This window comes from Tachysurus vachellii, chromosome 26 (genome assembly GCF_030014155.1).
Source record: "Tachysurus vachellii isolate PV-2020 chromosome 26, HZAU_Pvac_v1, whole genome shotgun sequence".
Taxonomy (NCBI): Eukaryota; Metazoa; Chordata; class Actinopteri; order Siluriformes; family Bagridae; genus Tachysurus; species Tachysurus vachellii.
Genome location: NC_083485.1, coordinates 7,013,550 through 7,041,165, shown reverse-complemented (window position 1 = coordinate 7,041,165; position 27,616 = coordinate 7,013,550). Strand labels below are relative to the sequence as shown.

At 38.7% G+C, this 27,616-nt stretch overlaps 1 protein-coding gene and 1 long non-coding RNA gene across 5 annotated transcripts in view; one reads left to right on the top strand and one right to left on the bottom strand.

Annotated features, from left to right (window-relative positions):
• Positions 1-216: 216 nt before the first annotated feature.
• mcc (MCC regulator of WNT signaling pathway) overlaps positions 217-27,616 on the top strand; it is a 109,557-nt gene continuing 82,157 nt past the window's right edge. For all 4 annotated transcript variants that reach the window (XM_060863077.1, XM_060863078.1, XM_060863076.1 and 1 more), the window contains exon 1: positions 217-548. In XM_060863077.1, the coding sequence (XP_060719060.1) occupies positions 492-548 (57 nt within the window). In that variant the 5' untranslated portion in view covers positions 217-491. The remainder of the gene's footprint in view (positions 549-27,616) is intronic.
• LOC132840911 (uncharacterized) lies at positions 18,958-26,491 on the bottom strand. Its single transcript, XR_009647849.1, has 2 exons — positions 26,217-26,491; positions 18,958-20,051 (listed from the first exon to the last, which is right to left on the bottom strand). It is a non-coding gene; the product is annotated as an uncharacterized LOC132840911 (long non-coding RNA).

The window sequence follows — 27,616 nt, the reverse complement described above, 5'->3', positions numbered from 1 at the left end:
CCAGAGACTAATTATATTAAATGAATGTGAAGATCTGTGGCTGACAGAGTGAAAGGAAGTAGCCAGCAAGTGAATGAGCATACACAGCATTGGCCTATGTTCCCTTAAAGCACGGAGGAGGCCCCAGGAAGGTCCTTCTTCCTCCTGCACACCACGACCACCTCCCACCCTTCACAAAAAAAAAAAAAAAAAAAAAAAAAAAAAAAAAAAATTTTCACTCGGAAACGCAGAGGGAGTTAGAGAGAGAGATTGCTTGCTTACTTACTTACTTGTTAGCATAGAATCTACGAACAAGGCTTTTGGAGCAACACTCATCTTTTTCGTGTTTCCGCAGTTATTATCGGATGAGCCTAAGAAGACTCAAAGTATTCATCGTTAGCCTATACCTAAATGCACCGGAAGTTAACAACGGAAGAACTGCCTGTGTCGCCATCGTTCCAAACTGTGGAATACAAAGGAATTTAGAGGTGGATTAACCGTAGAGTTCAGACATGATGGACTCGGGAGTGGCCGTGGGAGCTGTGGCTGAACCGCACGCAGACAGCAAGGTGAGGCGGGTTTCACTACAGGAAGCGTGTGACTGCGGTCGGTTTCTCTCGGACCCTTTTCGTTTCGCTCTAGCCTAAACACCGAGTGGCTCAAGACACTCCACCCCACACAACTGCCATGTCCTTACGTTATTATTTGTACAGTGTTCTCGGTTGTGCAACCCCTCTCTCTGACACGCTTCTCTTAGTGACACACACACCAAGTATGATGCGTACTTTATCCCCGGCTTCTTGGCGAGCTCCAAAAGTTACAGACGTATTTTAGACCAAAAGGAGAGCCACGTTAAAGAGCCCAGTTACATGAATGAATAATAAGGTTTAGAAAATTAGAATATCCAGTATAGAGAACGTTTAATTAGACGACAGGGTGAATGTGTATATCTCCTCATGTGGCCCAGGATGAACTATTGAATATCGGTCATTAGATAAGGCAGCGCTACCATCTTAATATACTGATTACACTGTGGCGCAGTGAATTCCTTTATAGATGTGACTGCATTAAGCATCACTTTATAGATGTGACTGCATTAAGCAACACTTTATAGATGTGACTGCATTAAGCAACACTTTATAGATGTGACTGCATTAAGCAACACTTTATAGATGTGACTGCATTAAGCAACACTTTATAGATGTGACTGCATTAAGCAACACTTTATAGATGTGACTGCATTAAGCAACACTTTATAGATGTGACTGAATTAAACAACACTTTATAGATGTGACTGAATTAAACAACACGTTATAGATGGGACTGCATTAAACAACACGTTATAGATGGGACTGCACTAAACAACACGTTATAGATGGGACTGCACTAAACAACACGTTATAGATGGGACTGCACTAAACAACACGTTATAGATGGGACTGCACTAAACAACACTTTATAGATAGGACTGCACTAAACAACACTTTATAGATGGGACTGCACTAAACAACGCATTTAATGCGGACGCTGAGCAGCACATTAACATCCAGTTCTGTCCGAGCTGGTTTGATTTTAAGGGTGGCCTGTTTGGCGCTTGATCTGTCCTATTTACTTAGTGTTTACTGTCCAGTTTTGCCCAAATGTGGATGGATTCCCTTCTGAGTCTGGTTCCTCTAAAGGTTTCTTCCTCTCATCATCTCAGGGAGTTTTTACATCCTACCATTGCCCCAGCTTGTTCATTATGGATAGGAATAGATTAGGGATAGATTTTTTTCTGTTTCTATACTTCTGTAAAGCTGCTTTGAGACAAAGTGAATTGTTAAAAGAGCTATACAAATGAACTGAATTGAATTTTTCACACTTGGCTGGACTGCTGTTATATTGCTGTTATATACTGCTGTGAAATATTTCACAGACTTTTATCTGTCAGTTCCATGTTTCTGGCATTTACTGTTAATATTAATCTAATATTAATCTTGAACTTTAGTATCATTTTAGTCTGTGTATAATTAACTTTTTGTACTATATTTGCTATGTTCTGTAAAGCTGCTTTGAGACAATGTCCATTGTTAAAAGTGCTATACAAATACAATTATGAAAGTTTAAAAAAAATCTTATTTTATTTTACAAGCTAAATATGTGCAAGGACATTGTGACCAAACCCTTGCAGACCCATGAGTACATACGCAATCCTTTCCTGTCAGGAAGGAAAAGAGTGACATTCCAACATAAGGGCCAAACACAAATAACCGTGAAAGATTTTGAAAGATATAAAATATAAAATATATAACTTTTTATGTTTCTGCATAAATATGACCCAGACATTATCAGATTTTCATCCAACGTGAACCCAATCAAACAAATCAGGCAAATAGATTAACTTGGTCATTTGTTCCAATATTATGCCTCTCACAGATATATAATATTGGAACAAATGAACAAGTTAATCTATTTGCCTGATTTGTTTGATTGGGTTCACGTTGGATGAAAATCTGATCTGATTTCCAAGGTCTTCAGAAAAAGTTATTGTTAGTCATCAGGCTGGAAAATGTTGTGAAAAACTGAAAAAACAAATGAACAAATCCCAAAACACATTAACAAATCCCAAAACACATTAACAAATCCCAAAACAAATTAACAAATCCCAAAACACATTAACAAATCCCAAAACACATTAACAAATCAGAATACACATTAACAAATCCGAAAACACAACAAGTCAGACAACCCAGAAACGGTAGTGTATCGCTTTTGAATGGAAACTTACCGATCATTGGACAAGACACCTGTCACTCAAGATATACAGGTATGGAATCTTATGTGTAATGTGTAAAGTTCTCCGTTTAAATATAAGAAAATAACAGAATTAATCCACAGTAATCCATTCCATACATCCATTCCAACTTTTCCCTGCGGCAGACTGTTGAACTTCATGTATACCTTGAGTGACCGGTGTCTTGTCCAATCACAAACTATACCAACCGCTTCCGGGTTGTCTGAAATGTCGTTGTGTTTTCTGATTTGTTAATGTGTTTTCTGATTTGTTAATGTGTTTCGTGCACCGATTCAGACAACCCGGAAGCAGTAGGTATAGTTTATGAATGGAAACTTACCGATCGTTGGACAAGACAACTGTCATTCAAGATATAGGTGAATGAAATGAAAGGTGAATGAAAGGTGTCTCGTCCGATGATGGTAAGTTTCCATTCACAAACTATACCAACCGCTTCCGGGTTGTCTGACTTGTTAATGTGTTTTCGGATTTGTTAATTTGTTTTTGGATTTGTTAATTTGTTTTGGGATTTGTTAATTTGTTTTGGGATTTGTTCATTTGTTTTCAGATTTGTTAATGTGTTTTGGGATTTGTTAATGTGTTTTGGGATTTGTTAATGTGTTTTGGGATTTGTTAATTTGTTTTCGGATTTGTTAATGTGTTTTCGGATTTGTTAATATGTTTTGCACTTCCCAGCCACTGTAGAATAGAGAGTAACTGCTAAGCAACTAAAGGCCTCTTTACCTGTTGGCAGACTCATGAACATTAACATAAGCCAAAGTAAAAGACTGAACAAGCTCGGTGTGCAAGGCAGTGTTGCAAGTAGAAAGCCATTACTCTCCAAAAAGATGCATAAAATCTTCAATGCATAAAATCATGCAGATACAGGTCCATTAAACACCTGAATGGGTAATTATTCTGTGATTAACAGTAAAATGGTTGTTGGTGCGTAAGTGCTGGTTTGAGTCTTTCAGAAACTCTGATCTCCTGGGATTTTCAAATAGAATAGTCTTTAGTTTGCACAGAATGGTGCAAAAAATCATGCTCTGTAAGGAGGGTCTACTGGCTGAAATCAGAGAGAATGGTTTTAGTTGACAGAAATTCTATAGTAACTCAAAGAATCTTTACAACTAGGTTGAGTGTAAAAGTCTTTTTCCATTCTTCAGCTGTTTTGTTTTAGTGAATTATAGTGTGCCTCTGATTTTTGTCCGATCCATCTAAATTTTTGATGTTTATTGCATGTTGAGATACTTTTCTGTTGTAAAGAGTGATTGAGTTACTATGCACTTCCTGGCAGCTCAAAACTGGCCATTTTTCTGTCCTATCAACACAGCATTAATTGTCTAGTTCAGGCATGAATCGCTAACCTGCACTGATTGGTTCACTAGAGACCGGCAGTGTTGGGTATCCACTACGTTTTATATAATGCTTTATTATCACAACAAGACTCCTGGGCTTAGCCTCTGCATACGGGTAACAAATTTTCTCCTTAGTGCAACAGAAAATACAAAAAACAAACAATTAAAAAAAAAGATGAATGGGTGTGTTGTGTTACAGGAATCTAATAAAACATCCTGTTGTTCTTTGCTTGTGGCATCCCCTTGGTCTGGGCAGGTTAGGTCATGGATTAAGAGCTGGTGGAAGTCATGGATTAAGAAGGATCAATGATATCCTTGACTGCTACCCATGTTTTCTCTTCTAGGCCATATCCTTTTGGCCTGGCTGATAGTCAGGGTGAAGACATGGATGGCCAGCCTGAATCTTTTGAGTCCTTATATCACGTTCTAGTTTGACGTGAGCACTATCCCAAACCCATTCACTCCTCCTGATACAATCATCCACTGCTGGCACCTCTCATGGTTCCCCAGACCAAAGGAACAGGGTCGTTGATAACCTAACACACACAGAAAGGGGTGAACTGGAAGTCCTTGACTGTGCAAACTGCCCTGATCTGACAAACATGGCACACTTTCACATAGCAGGGAGATTGTTCTTTGAATTCCTGGGTATCGTGTGCTTCCTGAGCTATGAACCCACTGTATTGTTTTTGGCTGAGGTTTTTGGGTACCTAAAGTCTTGTGGGTGGGCATTCCGGTGAGGTGGGGTTAGTTTGTTGCTCCATCTGAATTTCTTCCATGATAACCCAACAAACAGGATCTTTGATTACTGTAGGAGGTAGAATGGGGTCAGGGTTTGTGGTGGTGTGTGTTTGTGATGAATGCATGGACTTCAGTGAAGTCCACTAAGTGGATTAATGGACCAGATTTTTGTGGAAATCAAAAGATGAATGGCCACAGAATCCTTGTTACTCTGCCCTGATGATGTTGAGGTAAATATAAATAAGGAGAATACAAGTGTCTACAGAACTTTGGTCAAGACACATGAAAACCCCACATACCAACTACTTCATTTCTTCTAATGTTAGAACTGTTGCATGATATTTGAAGCTGAAGGACATTCTGCTGGTGATCAGTGCAAAAAGAAAGCAATCACAGTCTAATCTCAACCCACAGTCACAGACATGGAGCCAAAATAAATTGTTAGACTTTGAAATAAAGTCTTTTAAGAGCAAGCTCGTTGCACCATGCATTTCCCTGGATGACCTATTGAGGGCAGAGAAAGCCATCATTATGTTTTGTCAACACCAGAGCTATCCAGAGGAAATAAAAAGGCTGGAAAACACTATATGCACTTGGAAAGGAATGAATAAAAACAGCAGTATCTACAAGCTAGACCTAGTAAAGGATGATGGAATATTGAGAGTAGGAGGAAGACTACTGGAAGGTGCAGAGTTAAAGATCTGAGTTGAGAATTTCTCATATTTATTTTGATGATAAGATTTTGCCCATGCCATATTTATATATGTGAGCCATATATGAGCCATATTTATATTTTTTTTGTTAATATCTGAATATTGTAATTATTTGGATATTGTAATTTGTAATGTTTGTAATGTAATCTTTTGAATGTTGAATATTTGTTTTATTTTTGAGTATATTACCTATAGGTCAAGAGGTCAAAGTTATAAATGTGTGGCAATTAGATACCAATGGGGGGCTGTGCATGCGCATACCATCATTGACCGTAACATCATAAAACAAGACTTAATACAGGACACCTTACTACAACCAAAGCCAAGTTTATTTGTTAAACACCCAGTTTACATTCTTTTTATTTTGTTCACAATAAATATAATCAGTTTACTTTATGTCCATCTCTCCTCATATTTATTTTTTTCAATGATGCAACATCATCGGTGTTCTCAGTAGTGGTGAGTGTTTTTACCACTACAATGTCATGAGAAGGTAGAATTTAGTAGATTCAGAGCAGAAAGCATCATATTCAGTTGCAAAAAAAAAAAGATAGGCAGTAAACAGAGGTAAATTCAGAGCAGGCATTGATAACACAGACAAGTAACCCAAACAGCCAACAAATCTATAACAGTACGTAGTCAAGGAAGAGACAGCTATGGCTATAAGCATGGTGACAGTCAATGTAAGGCTGTGAGGCATGATACTTTGCAACAGGCTGTTAGCCCAGCGTGGCTGAAATGTGCTAAAAACAGGAAGTGTTCAGAGTAGAGTTAAAGTGAATCAATTCCCTCTCCAACAATCCCTCTGGTGGTCAGATGAATGGGCGTGCTGTGTTAGGGTAGGTCACACACTCTACCCACCAAACTGCCACATCTCCAGTTCATCTCAAGAATGCTGCAGGTGAAAGACACTTCATGCTTATTTCTCTTCAACATCAGTAGATGTCCATCAGTGCCATCAGCAAAGAGCTGGCTTTTGCCAGTGAGACCCAGGTACACCCATTTACTGTCTGGCAAAGTCTGGTTAGAAGTGGTCTTCTTGGAAAAATTGTCGTAACAAGCCATACCTCCAACGTGGAAACAAGGCTAAGCCTCTCAACAATGCACAAAAACATAGGAATTGGGGTGTGCTGGCTTCCTTCAAAAAGACTTAGAATTTAACTGAAGTGCAAGTTTATTTAAGCGTGTATTAATGGGTGAATGGTGTTATCTTTGGCAGACATGCATAAAGATGCTATTTAGCTCTTTTGACTGACATGCTCGATGTGCTGCAGGGTAGGAGAAGGGACGAGGCAGGACACAGGAGGCCGGTCGTTCTCAGCAGGCTTAGGGCGCATCATCCTATATATAGCCAGGGAGCTCCGTGGAGACAAGGAAGTAGAAATGCACATTAATTAATTTCAGCTCAACTCAATTTATTTGTATAGTGCTTTTAACAATTCACATTTTCTCAAAGCACCTTTATAGGAGTATAGAAACAGAACAAAAATAATTAATTTACTATATATCTCTAACATCTATACAGTACTTACCAAAGCCGGCTTACCAAGCCAGAGGTGACTGTGGCAAGAAAAAACTCCCTGAAATTAAATGAGAAAGAACCCTTGAGAGGAACCAGGTTCAAAAGGGACCCTATCGTCATTTCGGTGACACTGGACAGTAAATAATGTCCTTTCTACAACAATCCTTTCTACAACTCCTAGAGTGTGACAAGGTTGTAGCACTGCTCCTGTGTGCGTGTGTGTGTGCGTGTGTATGTATATATTGTAGAAAGGATTGTTGTAGAAAGGACATATATATATATATATATATATATATATACACATACATACATACAGCGCGTAAAATAAGTATTGAACACGTCACTATTTTTCTCAGTAATTTTATTTCTAAAGGTGCTATTCACATGAAATTTTCACCAGATGTTGGTAACAACCCATTCAATCCACACATGCAAAGAAATCAAACCATAGATGTCTGTGAATTAAGTTATGTTTAATAATGTTAAATGACACAGGAAAAAAGTATTGAACACGCTTACTGAAACATATTTAATAGTTTGTACAAAAGCCTTTGTTGGTAATGACAGCTTCAAGACGCCTCCTGTATGGAGAAATGAGTTGCATGCATTGCTGAGGTGTGATTTTGGCCCATTCTTCTACACAAACAGTCTTCAAATCTTCTATGAACTCTGATCTTTAGTTCTTTCCATAGACTTTCAATTGGATTCAAGTCAGGTGATTGGCTAGGCCATTCTAGCAGCTTTATTTTCTTTCTCTGAAACCAATTGAGAGTTTCCTTGGCTGTGTGTTTGGGATCATTGTCTTGCTGAAATGTCCACCCTCGTTTCATCGTCATCATCCTGGTAGATGGCAGCAGATTTTTATCAAGAATGTCTCTGTACATTTTCCCATTCATCCTTCCTTCAATTATATGAAGTTCCGTATGCTGAAAAACAGCCCCACACCATGATGTTCCCACCTCCAAACTTTACTGTTGGTATGGTGTTTTTGGGGTGATGTGCAGTGCCATTTCTCTTCCAAACATGGTTATGGCATCCAAAGAGTTCAATTTTGGTCTCATCTGACCAGATTATATTCTCCCAGTATTTCACAGGCTTGTCCAAATGTTGAGCAGCAAACTTTAAACGAGCTTCAACATGTCTTTTCTTCAGCAGTGGAGTCTTGCATGGTGAGCGTGCATACAGACAATGGCAGTTGAGTGCATTACTTATTGTTTTCTTTGAAACAACTGTACCTGCTGATTCCACGTCTTTCTGAAGCTGTCCACAAGTGATCCTTGGCTCTTGGACAACACTTCTGATAATTCTTTTCACTCCTCTGTCAGAAATCTTGTGAGGAGCACCTGGCCATGGCCTGTTTATGGTGAAATGATGTTCTTTCCACTTACGGATTATGGCCCCAACAGTGCTCACTGGAACATTCAGAAGTTTTGAAATCCTTCTGTAACCAATGCCATCAGAATGTTTTGCAACAATAAGGTTGCGAAGGTCTTGAGGGAGTTCTTTGCTTTTACCCATCATGAGACGTTTCTTGTGTGATACCTTGGTAACGAGACCTTTTAATAGGCCATCAGTTTGGACAGAACCAGCTGATATTAATTTGCATTGACAAGGAGCAGATTTGCTTTCTAATTACTGATTGTCTTGGCTTTCCATGCCTTTTTGCACCTCCCTTTCTTCATGTGTTCAATACTTTTTCCCTGTGTCATTTAACATTATTAAACATAACTTAATTTATGGACATCTGTGGTTTGATTTCTTTGCATGTTTGGATTGAATGGGTTGTTACCAACATCTGGTGAAAATTTCATGTCAATAGCACCTTTAGAAATAAATGTACATGTTCAATACTTATTTTACCCACTGTATGTGTATATATGTGTGTGTGTATGTGTGTATGTATGTATGTATGTATGTATGTATGTGTATATATATATATATATATATACATATATATATATATATATATATATATATATATATATATATATATAATCAGTTGAGTTAAAAATTTGCAGTTTGCATACCTGCAAGAAAACATGAGTGACAAGGCAAAACAAATTTATTTATTTTATTTATTTATTTATTTATTTATTTATTTATTTATTTATTTCTTTATTTAGTGAAGGGTTAGTAGTGATTTTCTGGTTTCTGGTTCTTATATGGTACAAGTCCTGGGGAGTGTGAAGGGGGGAACCAATTATTTTTTCTGCTGTTTTTTTTAAGTACCTCCTTGAAACAACACCATTTTTCCCAGAGCAGCCAATGTATTTCTCTTGAAATTGCTTGTGGTTTTTTCTTTGCGTTCCGAACACTTCTTCTGGCAGTACTGAGTGAGGGATTAACATATCTGCTGTTCATAATATTTGCAAGTCTGATATAATAATGCACAGTATTATGGGATGTATTATACACCTGCCTAAAGGGATGAGTTTTTATCTACATTTAAACTCGGAAAGTGTGTCTGAGCCCCGAACACTATCAGGAAGACTATTCCAAAGTGTTTGGGAGCTAAATATGAAAACGCTCTACCGCCTTTAGTAGACTTTGATATTCTTGTAATTAGCGCAACCCCCTACACGGATCCAGAACACCAGGAGGGGGGAAAGTCCTCCACCACGGGACAAACAAAATAAATAAATACATAAACAAAAATCCCCCAAGGCAAAAACATACGGGCCTGCAACATCGCCCACGGACAGAAAGTGGGGCGGCGTCCTCCACGGGAAAACCAGGAAGTGTAGTGACGTCCCCCACCGGACAGGTGCGGGGCGATGTCGCAGGACACCGAGAAGAACAGAAAAACAAAAAAAAAATCGGGCTGGTAACATGGACCGCAACCAGGAAGTGAGGCGATGCCCCCCGCTGAATACCGGAAGCGGAGCGGCGTCCCCCACCAGAAAAAATGCGGACCCATGTCACCCGCAAAACAAAAATCCAAAACAACAAAACAGTCCAAAAGGAAAAAAATTACTCCCACAGAAAGCCGGTCCAGGCTGGCGCTATCCTGCTGGGTCTTGGTGTGGTGGAATCTTCTGTCATGAGCGTGGGATAAAACTGACCCAAACGCAGGATAGCAAAATAAATGGGGTTTAATAACAAAGGAACACGAAACATGACACGAACCAGAGACAGGACAAGACAACAGTAGATTCCCCGCTGCACAAGGCAACGCAGCACAGTTAAATAGAAAAAGGTAAAGACAATGGGAAACAGGTGTGTGGAGACGGGAGGAGCAGACAAATGCGGGCAGACACGTGACGAGGAACATAAACAAATGCACGTGGCCAAAGTCCGGGCTGAGTCCTGACAGCTATACTGGGGCCTGAAACCTGACTGAAACTCTTCAAAGATATTGTTCTCCTGTAAGAAGGAGCTCAGTTTAGCAGACACAACCCTTTCTAGTATTTTAGACATAAACGGAAGATGGGAAATAGGTCTGTAATTTGATAGTTCATTAGGATCTAGATTAGGGGGGCACGGTGGCTTAGTGGTTAGCACGTTCGCCTCACACCTCCAGGGTCGGGGTTCGATTCCCGCCTCCACCTTGTGTGTGTGGAGTTTGCATGTTCTCCCCGTGCCTCGGGGGTTTCCTCCAGGTACTCCGGTTTCCTCCCCCGGTCCAAAGACATGCATGGTAGGTTGATTGGCATCTCTGGAAAATTGTCCCTAGTGTGTGATTGCGTGAGTGAATGAGTGTGTGTGTGCGCCCTGTGATGGGTTGGCACTCCGTCCAGGGTGAATCCTGCCTTGATGCCCGATGACGCCTGAGATAGGCACAGGCTCCCCGTGACCCGAGGTAGTTCGGATAAGCGGTAGAAGATGAATGACTGAATTAGGATCTAGATTCGGTTTCTTAATGAGTGGCTTAATAACTGCCAACTTGAAAGATTTAGGGACGTAACCTAAAGATAATGAGGAGTTAATAATATTTAGAATATGCTCACCAGCTTTAACACTTCTTTCAGTAAATTAGTTGGGATAGGGTCTAGTGAACAAGTTGTTGATTTAGCTGCAGTAATAAGCTTATCTAGCTCTTCCTGTCCTGTACTTGTAAAGCACTGTAGTTGTGAGTGTAGCACTTTAGGTGAGACTGGGTCACACGGTGCTCTCGCATGTTGAACATCACCTATTTTGCTCCTGATGCTTTTAATTTTATCAGTAAAGAATCTCATAAAATCCTCACTGAACTGTGATGGAATAGTGTGTTCACATTTCTGTTTTTTTGTTAATCTAGCCACTGTGCTAAATAAAAACCTGGGATTGTTCTGATTATTTTCTATGAGTTTGCTCAGGTGCTCAGCCCTAGCAGTTTTTAGAGCCTGTCTATAGCTGGACATACTGTCCTTATACGTGATTCTAAAAACCTAGTTTTTCTCCACTTTCGCTCGAGGTTACAGGTTTCGCTCTTGAGGGTGTGAGTATGAATATTATACCACAGTGCAGGTGTTTTGTCTCTAACCTTCTTTAATCGGATGGGGGCAACAGTGTCTAATGTGCTTGTGAATATAGTGTCTATGCTGTTAGTCATTACATCTAGATCGTTTGTGTTTAAGGGTACAGTAAGAAGTCCAGACAGATCAGGTTATTTTTGAATGTCTTTAGTGGTCAGAATAATAATTCTACCGAGTCGATAATGTGGTGAGACACAGTTTGTCTGTTCTATAGGTAGTGTGTACATTGTGAGGTAATGGTCTGTGATGTCATCACTTTGAGGTATGATATCTATATCAGTGACATCTATTCCGTGTGATATTATTAAATCTAGTGTGTGATTAAGACGATGTGTTGCTCTACTGATGTTTTGTTTAAGCCCAAATGAGTTTAGTAGGTCCATGAATGTGAGTCCTAAAGCATTGTTTGTATCGTCAATGTGAATGTTAAAGTCTCCTACAATTAATGCTTTATCAAAGTTAACCAATAGGTTCGAAAGAAAATCTGCAAACTCTCTTAAGAAAAACAGTGTAGGGCCCTGGGGTTCTATACACGGTCGCTATAGCAAAAGACATCATGGATGATTTTAAGCTTTATAAAGTTTTGTCTTCCCCATGGTGCAGTATCCAGTCAAGTCAGTGCGTCACCTCATGAGCTGAGAAACTCACTGGCTGTTTCTGCACAGACGCTAATTACAATTACAAGTCCAAAGTGTGGAAACTTCCTTTTAATAGCCATTTAAAAATCTATGTCAACCTGTGTGTTTATAATGTGCCCAAACATTCAAGGATATGTAAACTTTTGAGGGTTGTTTAGGCAATTTTAGTTATCATTAGGTTTTAAAAAAGGAGTCAAACAACTGTGATAATTAATGACTTGATGTGACCACTATTCTTAAGTAAGAAAAAAATATTTTTCCAGAATCAGGTTTATTGGCCAAATGTGTTGACACACATAAGGAATTTGGTTCCAGTTGTTTGTGACTCTCAAAAGTACAGACATAAATAACACTATACTATACATTTAGCTTGGACTATACAAGACAATACAGGCAATGTGAGACAATATAGACAGTATGAGTATTTAAATAGGAATACAGAATATATATAAAGTCTGAGTGCATGGTAGTGCAAATAACAGTATTGTGGAATATTATGCGTTTGTACAATATACAGTAGCAGTAGTGTGTGTAACATACAGATGATGTGATGACTGACAGTTCTGATAATGCAGTACTTATAGATATGAAGCAGGGAATATAATTATGGTGAGTTGTTAATTTGTTGTTAACTTTACCAAGTTTTGGTAAACAAAGTTCTGTAGCGCCTGCCAGAAGGGAGGAGCTGAAAGAGGTTGTGTCAGGGTGTGAAGGGACAGTAGTGATTTTTCCTGCCCGGTTTCTGGTTCTTGTATGGTACAAGTCCTGGGGAGTGGGCAGGGGGGCACCAATTATTTTTTCTGCTGTTTTTAGATTTACATTTACAGCATTTGGCAGACGCCCTTATCCAGAGCGACGTACATAAGTGCTTAAATCTCTAACATTGAATACATTAGTGCTGGCTCACTAGGTTACATACTTAAGATACCATGAGTTTAAAACATTTGTTCAAAGTTACAATGAAAAAGTCAAGTTTTTTTTTTTTTAAATGCAAAAGATAAGGAAGGAAGTGCTAGTTGAAGTGTTTCCTGAATAAGTAGGTCTTCAACCGCCGCTTGAATATAGCCAGTGACTTCTAGGGGAAGTTCATTCCATCACCTTGGTGCCAGAACAGAGAAGAGTCTTGTAGTATACTTGCCTCTTACCCTGGGAGATGGTGGAACCAGTCGAGCAGTGCTGGTAGATCGGAGGGTGCGGGGTGCAGTGCGGCAGTGCGAGGAGTGATGAGGGCTTTGAGGTAAGAGGGAGCTGGTCCATTTTTGGCTTTGTGGGCCAGCATCAGTGTTTTAAATCTGATGCGTGCAGCTACCGGAAGCCAGTGGAGGGATCACAGCAGCGGGGTGGTATGCGAGAACTTTGGCAGGTTGAAAACAAGCCGTGCAGCTGCATTTTGGATCATTTGCAGAGGACGGTTTGCGTTCATAGGTAGACCTGCCAGCAGTGTGTTGCAGTAATCCAGTCTAGAAATGACAAGAGACTGAACAAGTACCTGAGCAGCCTGTGTGGACAAAAATGGCCGAATCCTTCTAATGTTGTAGAGAAGAAACCGACATGAGTGAGTCACATTAGCAACATGAGAGGAAAAGGACAGTTGATTGTCCATGGTTACGCCAAGGTTGCGAGCTATGGCTGAAGGGGAGATCAGATCGTTGTGCAAGGATACAGCAAGATCATGACCTGGGGTTGAATCACCTGGGATAAACAGCAGTTCAGTTTTTTTAGGATTGAGCTTTAACTGATGAGCAGTCATCCAGGCTGAACTTTCTGCCAGACATGCTGGGATCCGATCAGAAGCTGTGGTATCTGATATGAGCGTCCTGTTTTTACTGTGCATTACAGTCTGTTCCTGTCCTGTTTTATTGCTGCTCCAAACCAGATGGTAATTACCTCAGTGTAGAACTGCACCAAAGTCTCCGGTGGCAGACTAGACTTCCTTAATTGACTTAGAAAGTACAGCCTCTGCTGTGCCTTTTTGGTAATGGAGTTTATGTTGCACTCCCATTTCAGGTCTTGGGAAATGGTAGTGCCCAGAAACTTGAAGGACTCCACAGATAACACATGGCTGTTGGATATTTTGAGGAGGAGTAGTGTTAAGGGGTCTAAAGTCCACTATCATCTCCATCACCATCTTTGAGGGTGTTTAGCTCTAAGCTGTTCTGACTGCCCCAGAGCACCAGCCGCTTCACCTTCTGCTGGTATGAAGAATCGTATATAGAGGGAGAATAGCAGTGGGGAGAGGACACATCCCTGAGGAGCGCCAGTGCTGACTGTCCGAATACTGGCGGTAACACCTCCCTGTGTCACCTGTTGTTAGGAGCCGCACTCTGATTGGCTGATGAATTCTTGGCAGGAAATGTCTACCCTGCCTTGCCGCCATGTGCTCTTCTGACTGTTCAAAACAAACGTGGAGCTGAAGTGCCACTGTCCTTTCAGCTCCACTGCGATAGTATCGAGAAGAGAGAAAAAGTTGTGTTTAAATGTGGCGGTTCATGCTACACCGTCACAATGTGTGTGTGTGTGTTTATATATATATATATATATATATATATATATATATATATATATATATATATATATATATATATATATATATATATGATCTTATATATATACACACACACATATGTACTGCAACATATGATGCTCATAAGACAACTGATGACCAAACATGTAAATCATTACATATTGGCCTGTTACAAAGTGATATTATAGTGCAGCATTTTGTTCGAAGGACAATGTCTCAAAGCAGATTGTTAGAAATATATAAATATAGAATAACATTTTTTAAGTTTAAAATATAATGTATATTTATCTCTAAATTCAAGGGAGGCAAGAAAAAACATCCTGAGACTATATGAGGAAGAAACTTTGAGAGGAATACAACTTAAAAGGGAACCCATCCTCATTTATGTGGCACCTAAGCAACGTAGCATCATAATTTCTGAGATCATTATAGACTTAACACAAATTACTTTCTGCCATTAAAGGAGACCCGAGTGCAAATCTGACCCTCAACAGCAGTTCAAAGATGGTGCAATAGTCTCCAATTGGTTCTATGCATGATGACTCCAATCAGTGGTAGGGCATCAGGATAGATCAGGCATCATGGAATCATTGAGACTGTGTCCTAAACACTATTTGTAAGACTGTTTTATAACTGCATGGCTTTATACAAAAAGAAATAGGTAGTTCTTTTTGTAAGAAAAGAAGTACCTATTTGGTAGTACTTGAGATACTACAAAATATCCTGCAGCTTTTGGTCAAAATTTGCTTAGGTAACTAGGGTCTTGGGGTTTGATTGGCCTTATAGTTGGACAGTTGACAAGGTTCAAAGGTTAGGTTTTTAAATTGGGGGTTTGATAACTGCATAGAAACAAAATAAATATTGCTGTTTATGCAAATCTGTCCCTAACAAAGTGCACCACCAAATAATGAGACTCCAACCAGGAGTGGAGCATAAGGATGGATCAGATAGGTGCAGAAATAGGAAGCAGGTGTTCACAAGTCACACTAGTGCCCCTTTTTCACCGAGGCAGTTTGAGTGTTGGTTCGGAGCCAGAGCCTTATTTAGAATCGGTTCTTTCTTTTTCGACAGCCAAAGCACCAGCTCTGAACCAGGAAAAGTGGTTCTTATGTAGCACCAAAACGTTGTTGGTCTAGACTTAAGAACCGCTTGTGTCAGGGGCTGTGGGCGGGGTTACTGTTAGCACATTTGATAATGTACCTTAAGTATACTAATGTTTAATACACCTTTACCGCAATATGATCAATTATCAGCACACACGATAGTAGTTAGCTACATGCTAAGGCTAAGTTTTTCCTGTGTTAATGATAAAATAATGTTATGTACTTTCTCGATTACAACCTCCATTTATACAAATTACATGGAACTGCACGTACACGTTGGATTCGCCGCATTTGGATGCCAATGTAGGTTCACAAAGCCATGAGCATTAACAGTAAAGCAACATCCCGTTGATGTTGTGTTTGTGTTTGCCTCTGCTGTGCTAACATTGCTGTGTAACGTGACACGTATACAGTGACAGACTCGGCTCTGTGATGGCTCCCTAGCCGGTGGAAAGGCAAACTGGTTCTTAGAAGGTTTGCCAGTGGAACCAACTTTGAACCAGCACCCGGTTCTTTTTGGTGGAAAAGGGAGAGAAGTTGAGAGAAAATCATTGGACAAGTACCATTTGTACAAAGTGAAGGCAGGGTCTACAGTAAAGCACTATTCGGACGGGACTAGTTTTACAGGGGGTCGTTAGAGAAATTTCTGTTTCACAGACGTACTTTGTGATTTTAATCCCGTCCGAATCTGCCATGTCTGTCTTTTTCTCACACGACCTGTGTAAAAATTCCAGCACAAATTACCTACTGTTTTTCATTAAAATAGGCGCTCCTCTGAGAAATCTAATCCCGTGCGAATGTCTGTGATTGCCGAAAATGTTTTTTCCAAAATGCGTTTTCTTGTCTGTTTTGGTCAACGTGAACTACCTTATTAACCCTAGCGCACCGGTATTTCTGCTTTCTGCACACTTGGATGTAAATGTGTTTGCTACCTTGCGAAGAAATATAAAAAATGAAATCAACAAGTAGAGCCAAATCACGTAAATTGTTAAGACTGGCTACTGTAATATCAGTTTCATGTAAGAGTACTTTGATTTCTATAGTCAATTACATAACGTGAAAATTATATAAAAACTTATTTATTCCAGTGGGTTTATAAGAAGTTCTATATAAAACCATATGATGGCCATACGCAATCCACGCATCCTGGACATGTGGTCTTGTGCAACGCCCACATGTAAAACACAGACACTCCTACCTCCGTAATAAACACAGAGATGTTAGTCCCGTCCGAATCCATACATGAAATGACAGACGTCGGCTGAAAAAATTTCTAACTCTAACGTCGTTTGGAAAACTAGTCCCGTCCGAATAGTGCTTAAGACTATCTATGAAAGCATACCGTAATTTCCGGACTATTGAGCAAATTAACTTTACACAGGCTTTAATGAAACATGGCTTGTAACAAAAATAAATAGGCTTTAACGAAACATGGCTTGTCACAAAAATAAATAGGCTTTAACGAAACGGGATGCACTTATTTCCAGGGATTTCAGTACAGCGTAACAGATATTGCGTCCTCGGGTAGGCGTGGCCTATTTGATAATCTAACCCTAACCCTATCCATAACCGTAGTTTTTGGTTGTTTATTAGTTTTCTAAAATAAATCTACCTGTATGACTGTTTTGTCCTTTGTAGTATGCTCTTTTTTTAAAGAGGGCGTTTTTCCAAGACTGCCAGAAACACGCCCACTTTACATCGTGGTAACGAAACCCCTGGAATTTAGTGAATGCCTTAACGAAACACGGCTTGTAACAAAAAATAATAAATAATAAAAAACAGTAGCCTAAGAAAGTCACTGGTCACTATCTTCCTCCTCCTGTGCACTGAAACCACTGAAGTCATCTCCGTCAGTGTCGGAGTTAACTCGTTCGGCAATTTCATTGGTATAATGAAAGCTTCATGCTGCCAAAAAACTGAGCATGTCACAGAATGTGTTTTTTGGGGAAAAAAAAAATTTGAAAGCGGGAAAAATCCATATATTAGTTTAAGCCGTTTAAGCCGCAAGGTTCAAAGCATGGGAAAAAAGTTGAGCGCACCTATCTCCACACCCTATCTCCATTAAACCTCAAGATCTGCATCTTTATGTAAGGAAAAACTTTTTATTAAATGCTAGACTAAACAAATGTTTTTTCACCCTTGACTTAAACACAGAGACTGTGTTCTATAGCTGTGGGATAAAAAAAACATACTCATTCAGTGATTTATAGGTCAGTAATACTATTTTATAATAAATTAAGATAAGATAGGAGTGATGTGTTCATATCCTTTTATTCCATTTAGGACCCTAGGTGCTGCATTCTGGTCTAACTGGAGCTTGTTTATGCTTCTACTGGAATATCCAGACAATAAAGCATTATAATAATCCATTCTAGAGGTAACAAAAGCATGAACTAGTGTTTCTGCATAATACGGTAACATATTTCTTATCTTAGCAAAATTTCTGAGATGAAAGTAGGCTATCCTTGTCATATTATCTACATGAGTTTCAAAAGAGAGACTGAAGTCAATAATCACACAAAGTCTTTTGTAGCCGCACATTTAAAAACAGAAAGACCATCGTGAGTTACTCTGTAAGCAGAAACCTTCTGGCTGTAATGTGGTCCTAGTACGAGCACATCTGTTGTCAGAGTTAAACAGGAGGAACATATTAAGTGCCCACTGTCTACTGTCCTTTACGGATTCTACGGAAGCTACACTCAGATCACGTAACACTAGCAAGTAGACACAACCCCCGATCAGAGGCCAGTAACAGGTCATTTACCACTTTAACCATTACTGTCTTTGTGCTATGCACTGTAAGAAAAGATACACCATATCTACTCAATAAAAATGAGGCAACAGATTACAAGCAATATTATTAATTACATTTCACAAGGTTTGGTATTGAGTAAATATTAATTAAATTAGACCCTTAATAGTTATCCATTTAATATGAGAAGATTTGAATATAAAACAGTACATAATTAATTATAACCTAAACTCCATAATGTGTAAATAGTACTAATAAAAATTAATTTAATTCTACATATCATAATTGAGTAATCATCATCTACATTAATTTGCACATTGATTTGAATTTAATCAATGCAATTAATTAAATCTAAATATTCCTTTATGAATAATATAGCCCAGAAGGTACAGAACTTAAATACTCAAATAAGAATTTTATTAACAATTTTATTCACTTTTGTGCTTTAGACACATTGTAGCACATCATTGTACACTGCAACCACAGTCTCATTTCAAGCCAGAAGTTGGATCTTGCATTTCAAACCAGACATTTGAAAAGGACAGAATGCTGACTTTAAACTATTTTGTAAAAACAAAAATAAATGACATACAGAATGGTGGTGTCCATAAACCTGATTCCATGCTTTCTCACCTCACTTAGCCACTAAATTGGGTCAATAATGATATTAAAGAAAAATCCTCCAGAGGTGCATGTACCAAAACAAAAGCAGAAAATTGTAATTTGAAAGGAGTAAAAAACATTTCGTACTCTGAACTAGAAATCTCACTGACATTCGTGGGATAAGAGTCCAAATCAGTGCTAACTTACAAACATAGCACTTTCAGATGTGCAATTCCCAAGCTCTGTAGAAGCTAAACATTGTGTAGCAAAACATGTACACTGCAACTACAGTCTCATTTTCAAGCCAGAAGTTTGCTCACGCATTTCAAACCAGAACTTTGAAAAGGACAAAATGCTGATACTCCATAATGGCATGTGCCAAAACATAAATAATAAAAGTGCAAATTGAACAGAGTAAAATACATTTGTACTTTGAACGTACAACAATTGAAATGTCACGACATTCGTAGGACAAAACAGTGCCAACTTACAAACATAGAACTTTCAAATGTGCAATTCTCAAGCTCTGTAGAAGATGAACATTGTGTAGCACAAAGGTCTGCACTGCAATACAGTCTCATTTCAAGCCTGAAGTTTGCTCTTGAGGGACTGGACTTTGTTTGAAATCTTTGAATCATCCAGTTCCAAGAAAAGTTTTTGGAACACCTCAAAGGTGTACTTCAGCTGTCTGGGATAATCGAGATTCAGCGCATAGGTCAAGCCAAGGAGGACAGAGCAAGCCCTTGCAATATCTCCAAGTCCTGTGATGACTTCCACGCCCTCTATGACGATCCCAATGTTCTTTGGGCTGTTGCTTGTAGAAGCTCCAGGCTTTGGGGTCACAGTAATGGCCATTATGACTTGTTCAAGTTCCTCCAAGTTCCCAGTGTCCTGCAACATGAAATTGTTATTGTCTTAGTATAAAACTGTCAGAAATATATTTCAAGCATATCACATTACTAGAAAATACATTTATTATTGTTTTCGTAGCTTATAAATCTATTTTATTAGATTTTATTTTCTCGCAGGCCTTGGTGTCAAATTGTTCTTTGTTTTGTTTTCTTCTCTATTTTGATGTTTTTGTACAGGGTTAAGACCTTTTTAAGACATTTTAAGACCATAAAGATGTAAATTTAAGACCTACACAATGCATTACCAAAAAATATTCAGATATAAGAAATTCTGAAAAAAATCATCATTAATTTAATTTACAGATAAAAGTCACATACCTAGATCAAGCACCTAATTGAGGAATTAAGGAAATATGGTCCTTGTTAATGTAAATGTAATGTAATGTAAATTAAGTTCACATACGTTGAATTCTTTGATAAGATGTCCCCCTTGTTCTCCAAGGTATTCTATAAGACACCGAATAACAACCTCTCTGGTCCTCTCAATCGAAGAGTGCACTGAGTCCTGGGTAAAATGGACTATACAAATAAAATTGCCTTGCCTCTGATTAATTTGTAAAACAAAAAACAGCATCTTAAAGGCATGAGCTGTTATTAGGTTTTTCCTTTTCTAAAATAGGGCAGCAGTTCTGAGGACAATTGTCTATCATTCAGTTTGATGTCCTTATTCATATAATTTGGAAATCTTATGGAACAAAGCTACTTCTAATTTTGAAAATTACTGTACCTGCAGCAGTTCCATTATGATCTCCAGTCTTCTTCCAAGTGCTCCACCTTTGGCACGAAATAGCGTCAGTAGCTTGGGAGTGTGACGGTCTAATGCAGACATAAATTTTGGTTCCAGAAGTACAGTAGTTGTTCTTTTAAATTCTGCATTGATCTGAAACACAAAGGCAACAAAAGAGACAAAGGTATCACATCAGTTCTTAGCCTCTTAAACCTTTTCCATATAAACTGTCTAACATTCAATACTTTTTGCCACTGTCAGAGTACTGAAGTCCCCCTCCACCCACAATATTTGCATATTTAAACATTCTGGAATTTTTAAATGAGGAAGAGTTAGATGTAATTTTAAGGATTTTAATGACAATATTGAAACTTTGTGGAAAAAAACATGTTAGACAAATTATTAATCAAAGTAAGAGTATTTTTTTACATCTTGAAGTCAATTTGACAAAATTATTTGGAAGCAATCCTTTACAGGGTCGTCGGTTTCACATTTACATTGTTTCTTAACAGGAATTACACAATCCAACTTACTTGAAAAGGGTCAAACAGGGCAGGCCAGCGGTCCTTCATGGCTCGAACAGTTGGACACAGATTGATGATTTCATGTCGTCTGAGGGCAAATGTTTTGCTCATTTGGTCTTTGACTACATTTTCGTTGTTCTTCTTTTTTGACACTGTGACCAGTTCTTCCCTTACTTTCTCCAAGCTTTGCTCATTTTCACCAGCTGGGTAGGGTGGCAGATAATTGACCTCTGCTCTTTTTGCCTTTTTCACATTTTTTGCAGACTTCCTGTCAGCAGGGCATTTATGCTTAAGAGCATTGCATGTAACATCTGGAATACCAAAGCCTCTTAACTTGGTTCTGTAGTTAGCCATCTTGTATTTAATACTATTCTGCCAACCATGATGCCTGAAGAGCTCCTCGGATCCTTCAGACATGGGTGTGCCTTGATAAGTGCTTCAGCGACAGAAAGACGATTCTGGAGTGATGGATAGGGAGTGTATGTATAAATGGACTGAGCTAGCTTTTCAAGTATGTCTGACTTGATGTTTGGCATAGTCAGCAGTGTGCCTTCTTTTCTATAAACTTCATTTGCTCTTTCAAGAATCATTTCGGTTTCAATAGAGAATCGTGGAATAATGAAATCAGTTGGCCATGGTTTCTTTTGTAGGCTGCTGCTTGTTGACATGATGGTTGAGGTTTCAGATGATGAATCACATGAGCCACAGGAGTCTTGTACAGTGGAACTTGTGGAGGCAGGATCATGGGATTGCTCTGAGGTGAAACTTTCATCGTAGCTGTCATTGGGTGGTAATGGGTACAAATTGAGAACAACTGGATTGATTGTCACAACCTTAATTGTGGCTTTGTGTGTAATTTCAGCAGTGGAGTTAAGAGTAAAAAAGTCATCAAAATCTGGATCTAAATACTGCAGGCTGAAGTCGTCAGGTATACTTAATGTCTGCTTGATGGCCAAGTTCAGTTCCTCCATTGTCTCTGGTATTCCGGATAGAAGAGTCAGTTTCTCTATTCTGTGACCAAAGAGGACCCGGAGCACTGCTGAATCCATGTCGGGTGGCCTAGTGAGAAGAAAACAGTCTTTAAAAAAAAATAAAGGTTATACCTCCATTAAGCACCAAAATTAATCAAACCCTCAAAAACAAGTGATGTGTGGGCCTCCGTTTTTTTTTTGTAAATAAGCCAATTCACAAAATCACCAACACCCTACAGTTTATGATAGAGGGAAAAGATAGAATCTACAATGTACAACAAATGTAACGTTTCAGTGTAACCACACGCATTCCTGCAAATCTGTAAGCTGCAAGTGGATAGACATCTTGAAGGCTGAGGTGATGAACAAGATTCACTTCATTACAGGTTTCCAACAGAAAAGATCTGATGTGCTCCAGGTACCAAGCATTGAGTTTCTTGACAATGAAGTAAAGACTGCTTTCCAAGATCAACATCTGTATGATCTCTACAAAGTCTGGAAGCCCTCCTGTAGAACCATACGTCAAGATCATCCCAGCTGAATACCTTGTTCCATGGTATGTCAAAGTGTTTGACAACTGTACACTTGTTAGCTGAGGGAACAGTTTCTTGACAGACTCCTGGATGTCAACATGTAGTACTTCCAAAGGCAAAGATGACACTTTACTGGTTACCAGGGCAGGCTTAGCCATATTTCTTTGCCAATTGTAAGCCATCATCAGCTGATGTTTTGTTGAAAGTGACGCCAAGACATTCCTGAAATTGCTTTTCATTGTGAACCTCACAACACGCTTGAAAAACTTATGCTTGGCCTCAAAGCGCATAGTCCACAGTCCAACTAGAGGGCCAAAGGCTTCTATGAGCGCAGGATAGTGCTCCAAAAAATGGTGTTTGGGTGTCAATTTTAAATCAGGAAAAACTTCTTGCAGTCTATGACGATGCTCAGATATTTTTTGGTCAAGATAAGCAACACTTTCAACGGAGTGGAGAGGGGCCACAGAGAGCTCTACAATGTCCTTAAGGGTCATGAGAATTTGCCACGCTGGATCATCAGAGGGAATCTTTGGGCCAATGAGTAGTGGCAGTGACCTTATGAGTGCCCAGTTCTCATGACCATTTCCTCCTATCGTACCACGACTACCAAAATTTACTGGGATGGGTTGCGGGCGGTCAAGATTGTCTGTAAACTCAAACGGAAATTGCTTTATTAAGTCATTAACTTCTGATACTGTGAAGTATTTGTTCTTAATGAAAGTATTCAGACAGTGTGCTAATTCTTTAGGGACAATGCCTTCAAATAGGTCGTGGAGTATATCAGGAGGGTAACCTCTAACAAAACTGAAGTGACTCAGCTTCTTATTCAGTGGGCAAGCTTTCTTGACTCCATAGCAATGAGGCAAGGTGGCGTCATCTTCTACAGTTTTGAGATGCAAGTTATGGGTTTCCTCAGTCCGGGGTGGAAATTCCCCACAGCGTACCTCCTTTTGAGAGTATTGAGACCCTAAGCAGAACCTGCAAATGTAAGGACCAGTGAAGTTTTCAACAAGTCCACCAAGAGAGTGTGCACCAAGATTGTCTGCTGCCACACAATATACTGTGCCTTTTATGTTCTTTCCAACACAGGCAACAAAAACTCCTTCTTGTTCCAAAACAGACAGATCTTTCAAGAGAGGCTCTAAAACAATATCATAGCCGAATCGTTTAATGTCAGCGGCTTTGCAGAGAATGGCCAAGTTTATTGCAGAAAGAGTAGAGCACAGTCCAGGTGGTACATTTGCCAGGATCCAATAAACTGCAGTGATCTTGTGTTTCTTACGTGAAGTCCCTAAAGGGTTTCAAACCTCAAAATCATCAGCATAGAGAATTAATGCTATTCTTGGTTCATCTACAGCAAAAAATGGATTTTGTTTGAAATCTTTCCCATCTTGAAATGATTCATACTGAGTGGATGAGATTTTTTTTTTCAAAACCTCATGTGCAATATCCTTATTGGTCAATATATGCTCCAAGGTCTGAAGAAGGGGCACATATTGAAAGCTGATATTCTCCTGCGAATCAAGGATGTACTCTACTGGCTGGACAAATTCAAACTGTTTCTTGAAATACTGTCTTCTCTTATACACAGAACCAAAGGGCCCATCTTCTCCCAGTGCCTTGCTTGTAGGGTGTGACTTGCATATTTCCAACACCAATTCGTTAACAAGGTCCTCCTCCACAGCACAATTATACTTTTTCAAACTTGCATCGACAAGCTGACGGATTACTGGAGCAGAAGCGGTATATATAAAAAAAAAGCTCCCCCACCAAATCATCAATACATTTTCCAGAAACGTTGTGCACACTTTCCAACTTCAAGAGAAGTGAGCCAATTCTTTGGTGAATTTCTATTGATATATCCACTGGAAGATTTATACTGGTATCACCATCATCACAATCACTATCACCTGGGACTAAAGGATCAGTTTCATTTGGTAAAGTTTGGTGTTCACCAATGACATCTGGCTTTAAGTCTTCAAGTGAATGACGGTTGTGCTTTCTGCTTTTGTGCACGAAAAATGTCCCATATATATTGGTCTTAAATGTACATCCAACAAAAACACACTCTACGGTTTCATGACTCCTTAGGTGATTGCCGAGGTGTTGGAAATATTCTTTTTCAGTGGGATATTTAGCTTAGCAAATAACACATGTGAAAGAGAGGACTTCTCCTGGCCCCTTAGCTTCATCCTCTGCATGATATCTTGACAAATGTGTGCGAAGGGCACTTAATGTTTTAAAGGAGCATGGACAATAATAATCAAGACAAGGTACCGAATTTCCAATCTCAAACGTCCTGTGCTGTAGTCTGTAATGCTGCAGAAGATCATCCGTTGTTGTCGCTCTGAATCCACAGACTTTACACTGCCATCTCATTTGGCGGCACCTAAGGAAAACACAAAGTTTTAGATATGAGAAGTGCCTTTCAGTTTCACATTTCTACAGACATAAATCATCCCTGTGTGAAAAATTAAATGAATTTATGCAAAATATTTACATATTTAGATAGATCCTGGATTTTTTAATTGGGGAAAAGGAGTTGATGTCATTTTAAAGGATTAGTTCACCTCAAAATGAAAATTTCCTAATAATTTACTCCCCAATGCCATCCAAGATATCCATGTCTTTATTTCCTCAGTGGAAGAGAAATTAAGTTTTTTGAGGAAAACATTTCTGGATGTTTCTTCAAATAATGGACTTCAATGGGCATATTTAATGTGTACTTTATAAAAGTATACTTTGTGTATGCACAAAATGTACTTAAACACAACTATAATTTGTACTGCAATGCCTTTTTAAGTGTATTTCCATTAGAATTGCGTACTGTAAGTGTGCTCATGAATCTTGATTTTCAGTAGTGTATTTTAGTGCACTTGAAGTTTAAAAAAGTTGTTCCATTTTAGTATACTATTTACACTCGAAATGTAGTCAAATAGAAAAGTTGAAGTTAATACATAATTGAATACACTTAACTATACTATTTGAATACACTTAAATATACGGAAAAAAAAAAATGAAACGTGATGAAAACGCTATAAGAAACATTACACTAAAGGGAAACATAGGGGAACAGACTTCGACACAACACCGGCTCACGAAACTCCAAATATCAAACTAAACACCGCTAATCAGATATGAGATATGAAACAATATTCTGTTACTAAAATGTTTTCAGATACTTTTAGTGTACGGTTTAGCTGTAAAATGAGTGTTTGTGTAAAATGAGAGTATTTGAATTTGAATTCCTCCCCTCCTGATAAAGTTACGTTAGCTAACAAACTTAAGTGCTAGCTGCTAATAGACTGACTTCACGTGGAATTAGCTAAGTTAACTTCACATTTGCAAGTTGCAATAAAACAGTGAAACAACGGAGAGAAGTTACGTTACCTGTCTCGGGAAGACGATCCCCACACACGAGAAGTAAAGCCAACGGAAGTGCGTCAAGTGCCGTCTGAAATATAAGATGCTTTTCCAGCGATAACCCCAAATATTGCTCTTTATGGAACCTTAAAATAAAACCCAATGTACTCATTTACGCAATTTCATAAAAACATACTGAGGATATGATATTAACATGCAAAAGACCTAGGAACCATGATAATGAAAATGCTAACCCACATCCTTCAAAATAAAAGTTTGACTTCAATACATAAGAATTCTTCCAAAATGTATGATGCTGTGTTCATATTATAGCGCAACATCATCACACTATAGCCTTCCAACACAAGCTAACATTGTGTTGCTGCTGAGTCTCTTTTTCTGTGATAACTCATTTTATATTGTAATATACCACTACATGAGTTCTTCTTACTAGCCCAGTGATAACAAAAGAAGTTTTCTTACCTAAGTCAACCAGTTAAATTTTGCAAGATGAGCAATGTGGAAGAAAATGAATATTCACTGTCTGTAGCCTACTCTCTTCAAATGTCTTGTAGGCCTGGTGCATTTTTTTTTTTTAAAAAGGCGCATTTTGACAGGAAGTGCTTTTCAATTAAAATTTGCCTGATTACATTAATTTGAATTCACTCAATATTCTCTCCATTTGGGATTAGATAAATATAGTGCTTAGGTTTTATTTAACTGCAATGGGTAGATTTTATTCCAAACATTTTTATTTGAAATTTAATTAAATATTTGCCTCAAAATCAAAAACACAATTATATTGAATACATTTTAACCAAAAACATTAATTCAAATCTACATGACCACAGAATCATTTCTTACAGTGTGATTAAACTTTAATCCTGAATGATACATTTCATAAATGTTATTCCTGTGTAGATAAGATCATAACTTCTGTGCTATGACCTTTTCTAGGATCTTGGAGATATAGGGGAGATTTAATATTGGCCTATAGTTCAACAGATGGCACTAGATTTACTAACCCTGCACAAATTTGCATAAATTCCCTGGACCTAACACCTAGTACTAGAACCCCTGCTGAGAGTTTCACAGGCCTTCAGCTCCACTGTTCTCCTGCTTTTGTTGTGCAAACACACCCATTACCTGTGAGGCCTGGCACATTTGCATTTGTTACAGATGTGGCCTTTAAGAACGAACGTCTTTTGCCGCGGCATTCTTTAATTCTTGCCGCAGTTTGCCGCGGCTTGCGGCACTTCTGTTCGGGGGGACTATCTTAGCAATCACCTTAATGTGTTTCGCTTCACAGAATATCCACCAGGTGGCGCATAAGAACCCTGTTTCTCTTAAGCACTCAAAGGTTTTTTAAGATTGTATAATATGTTTATATTATTAATTTACATTTAAAAAAATAGATTTTTTATTTT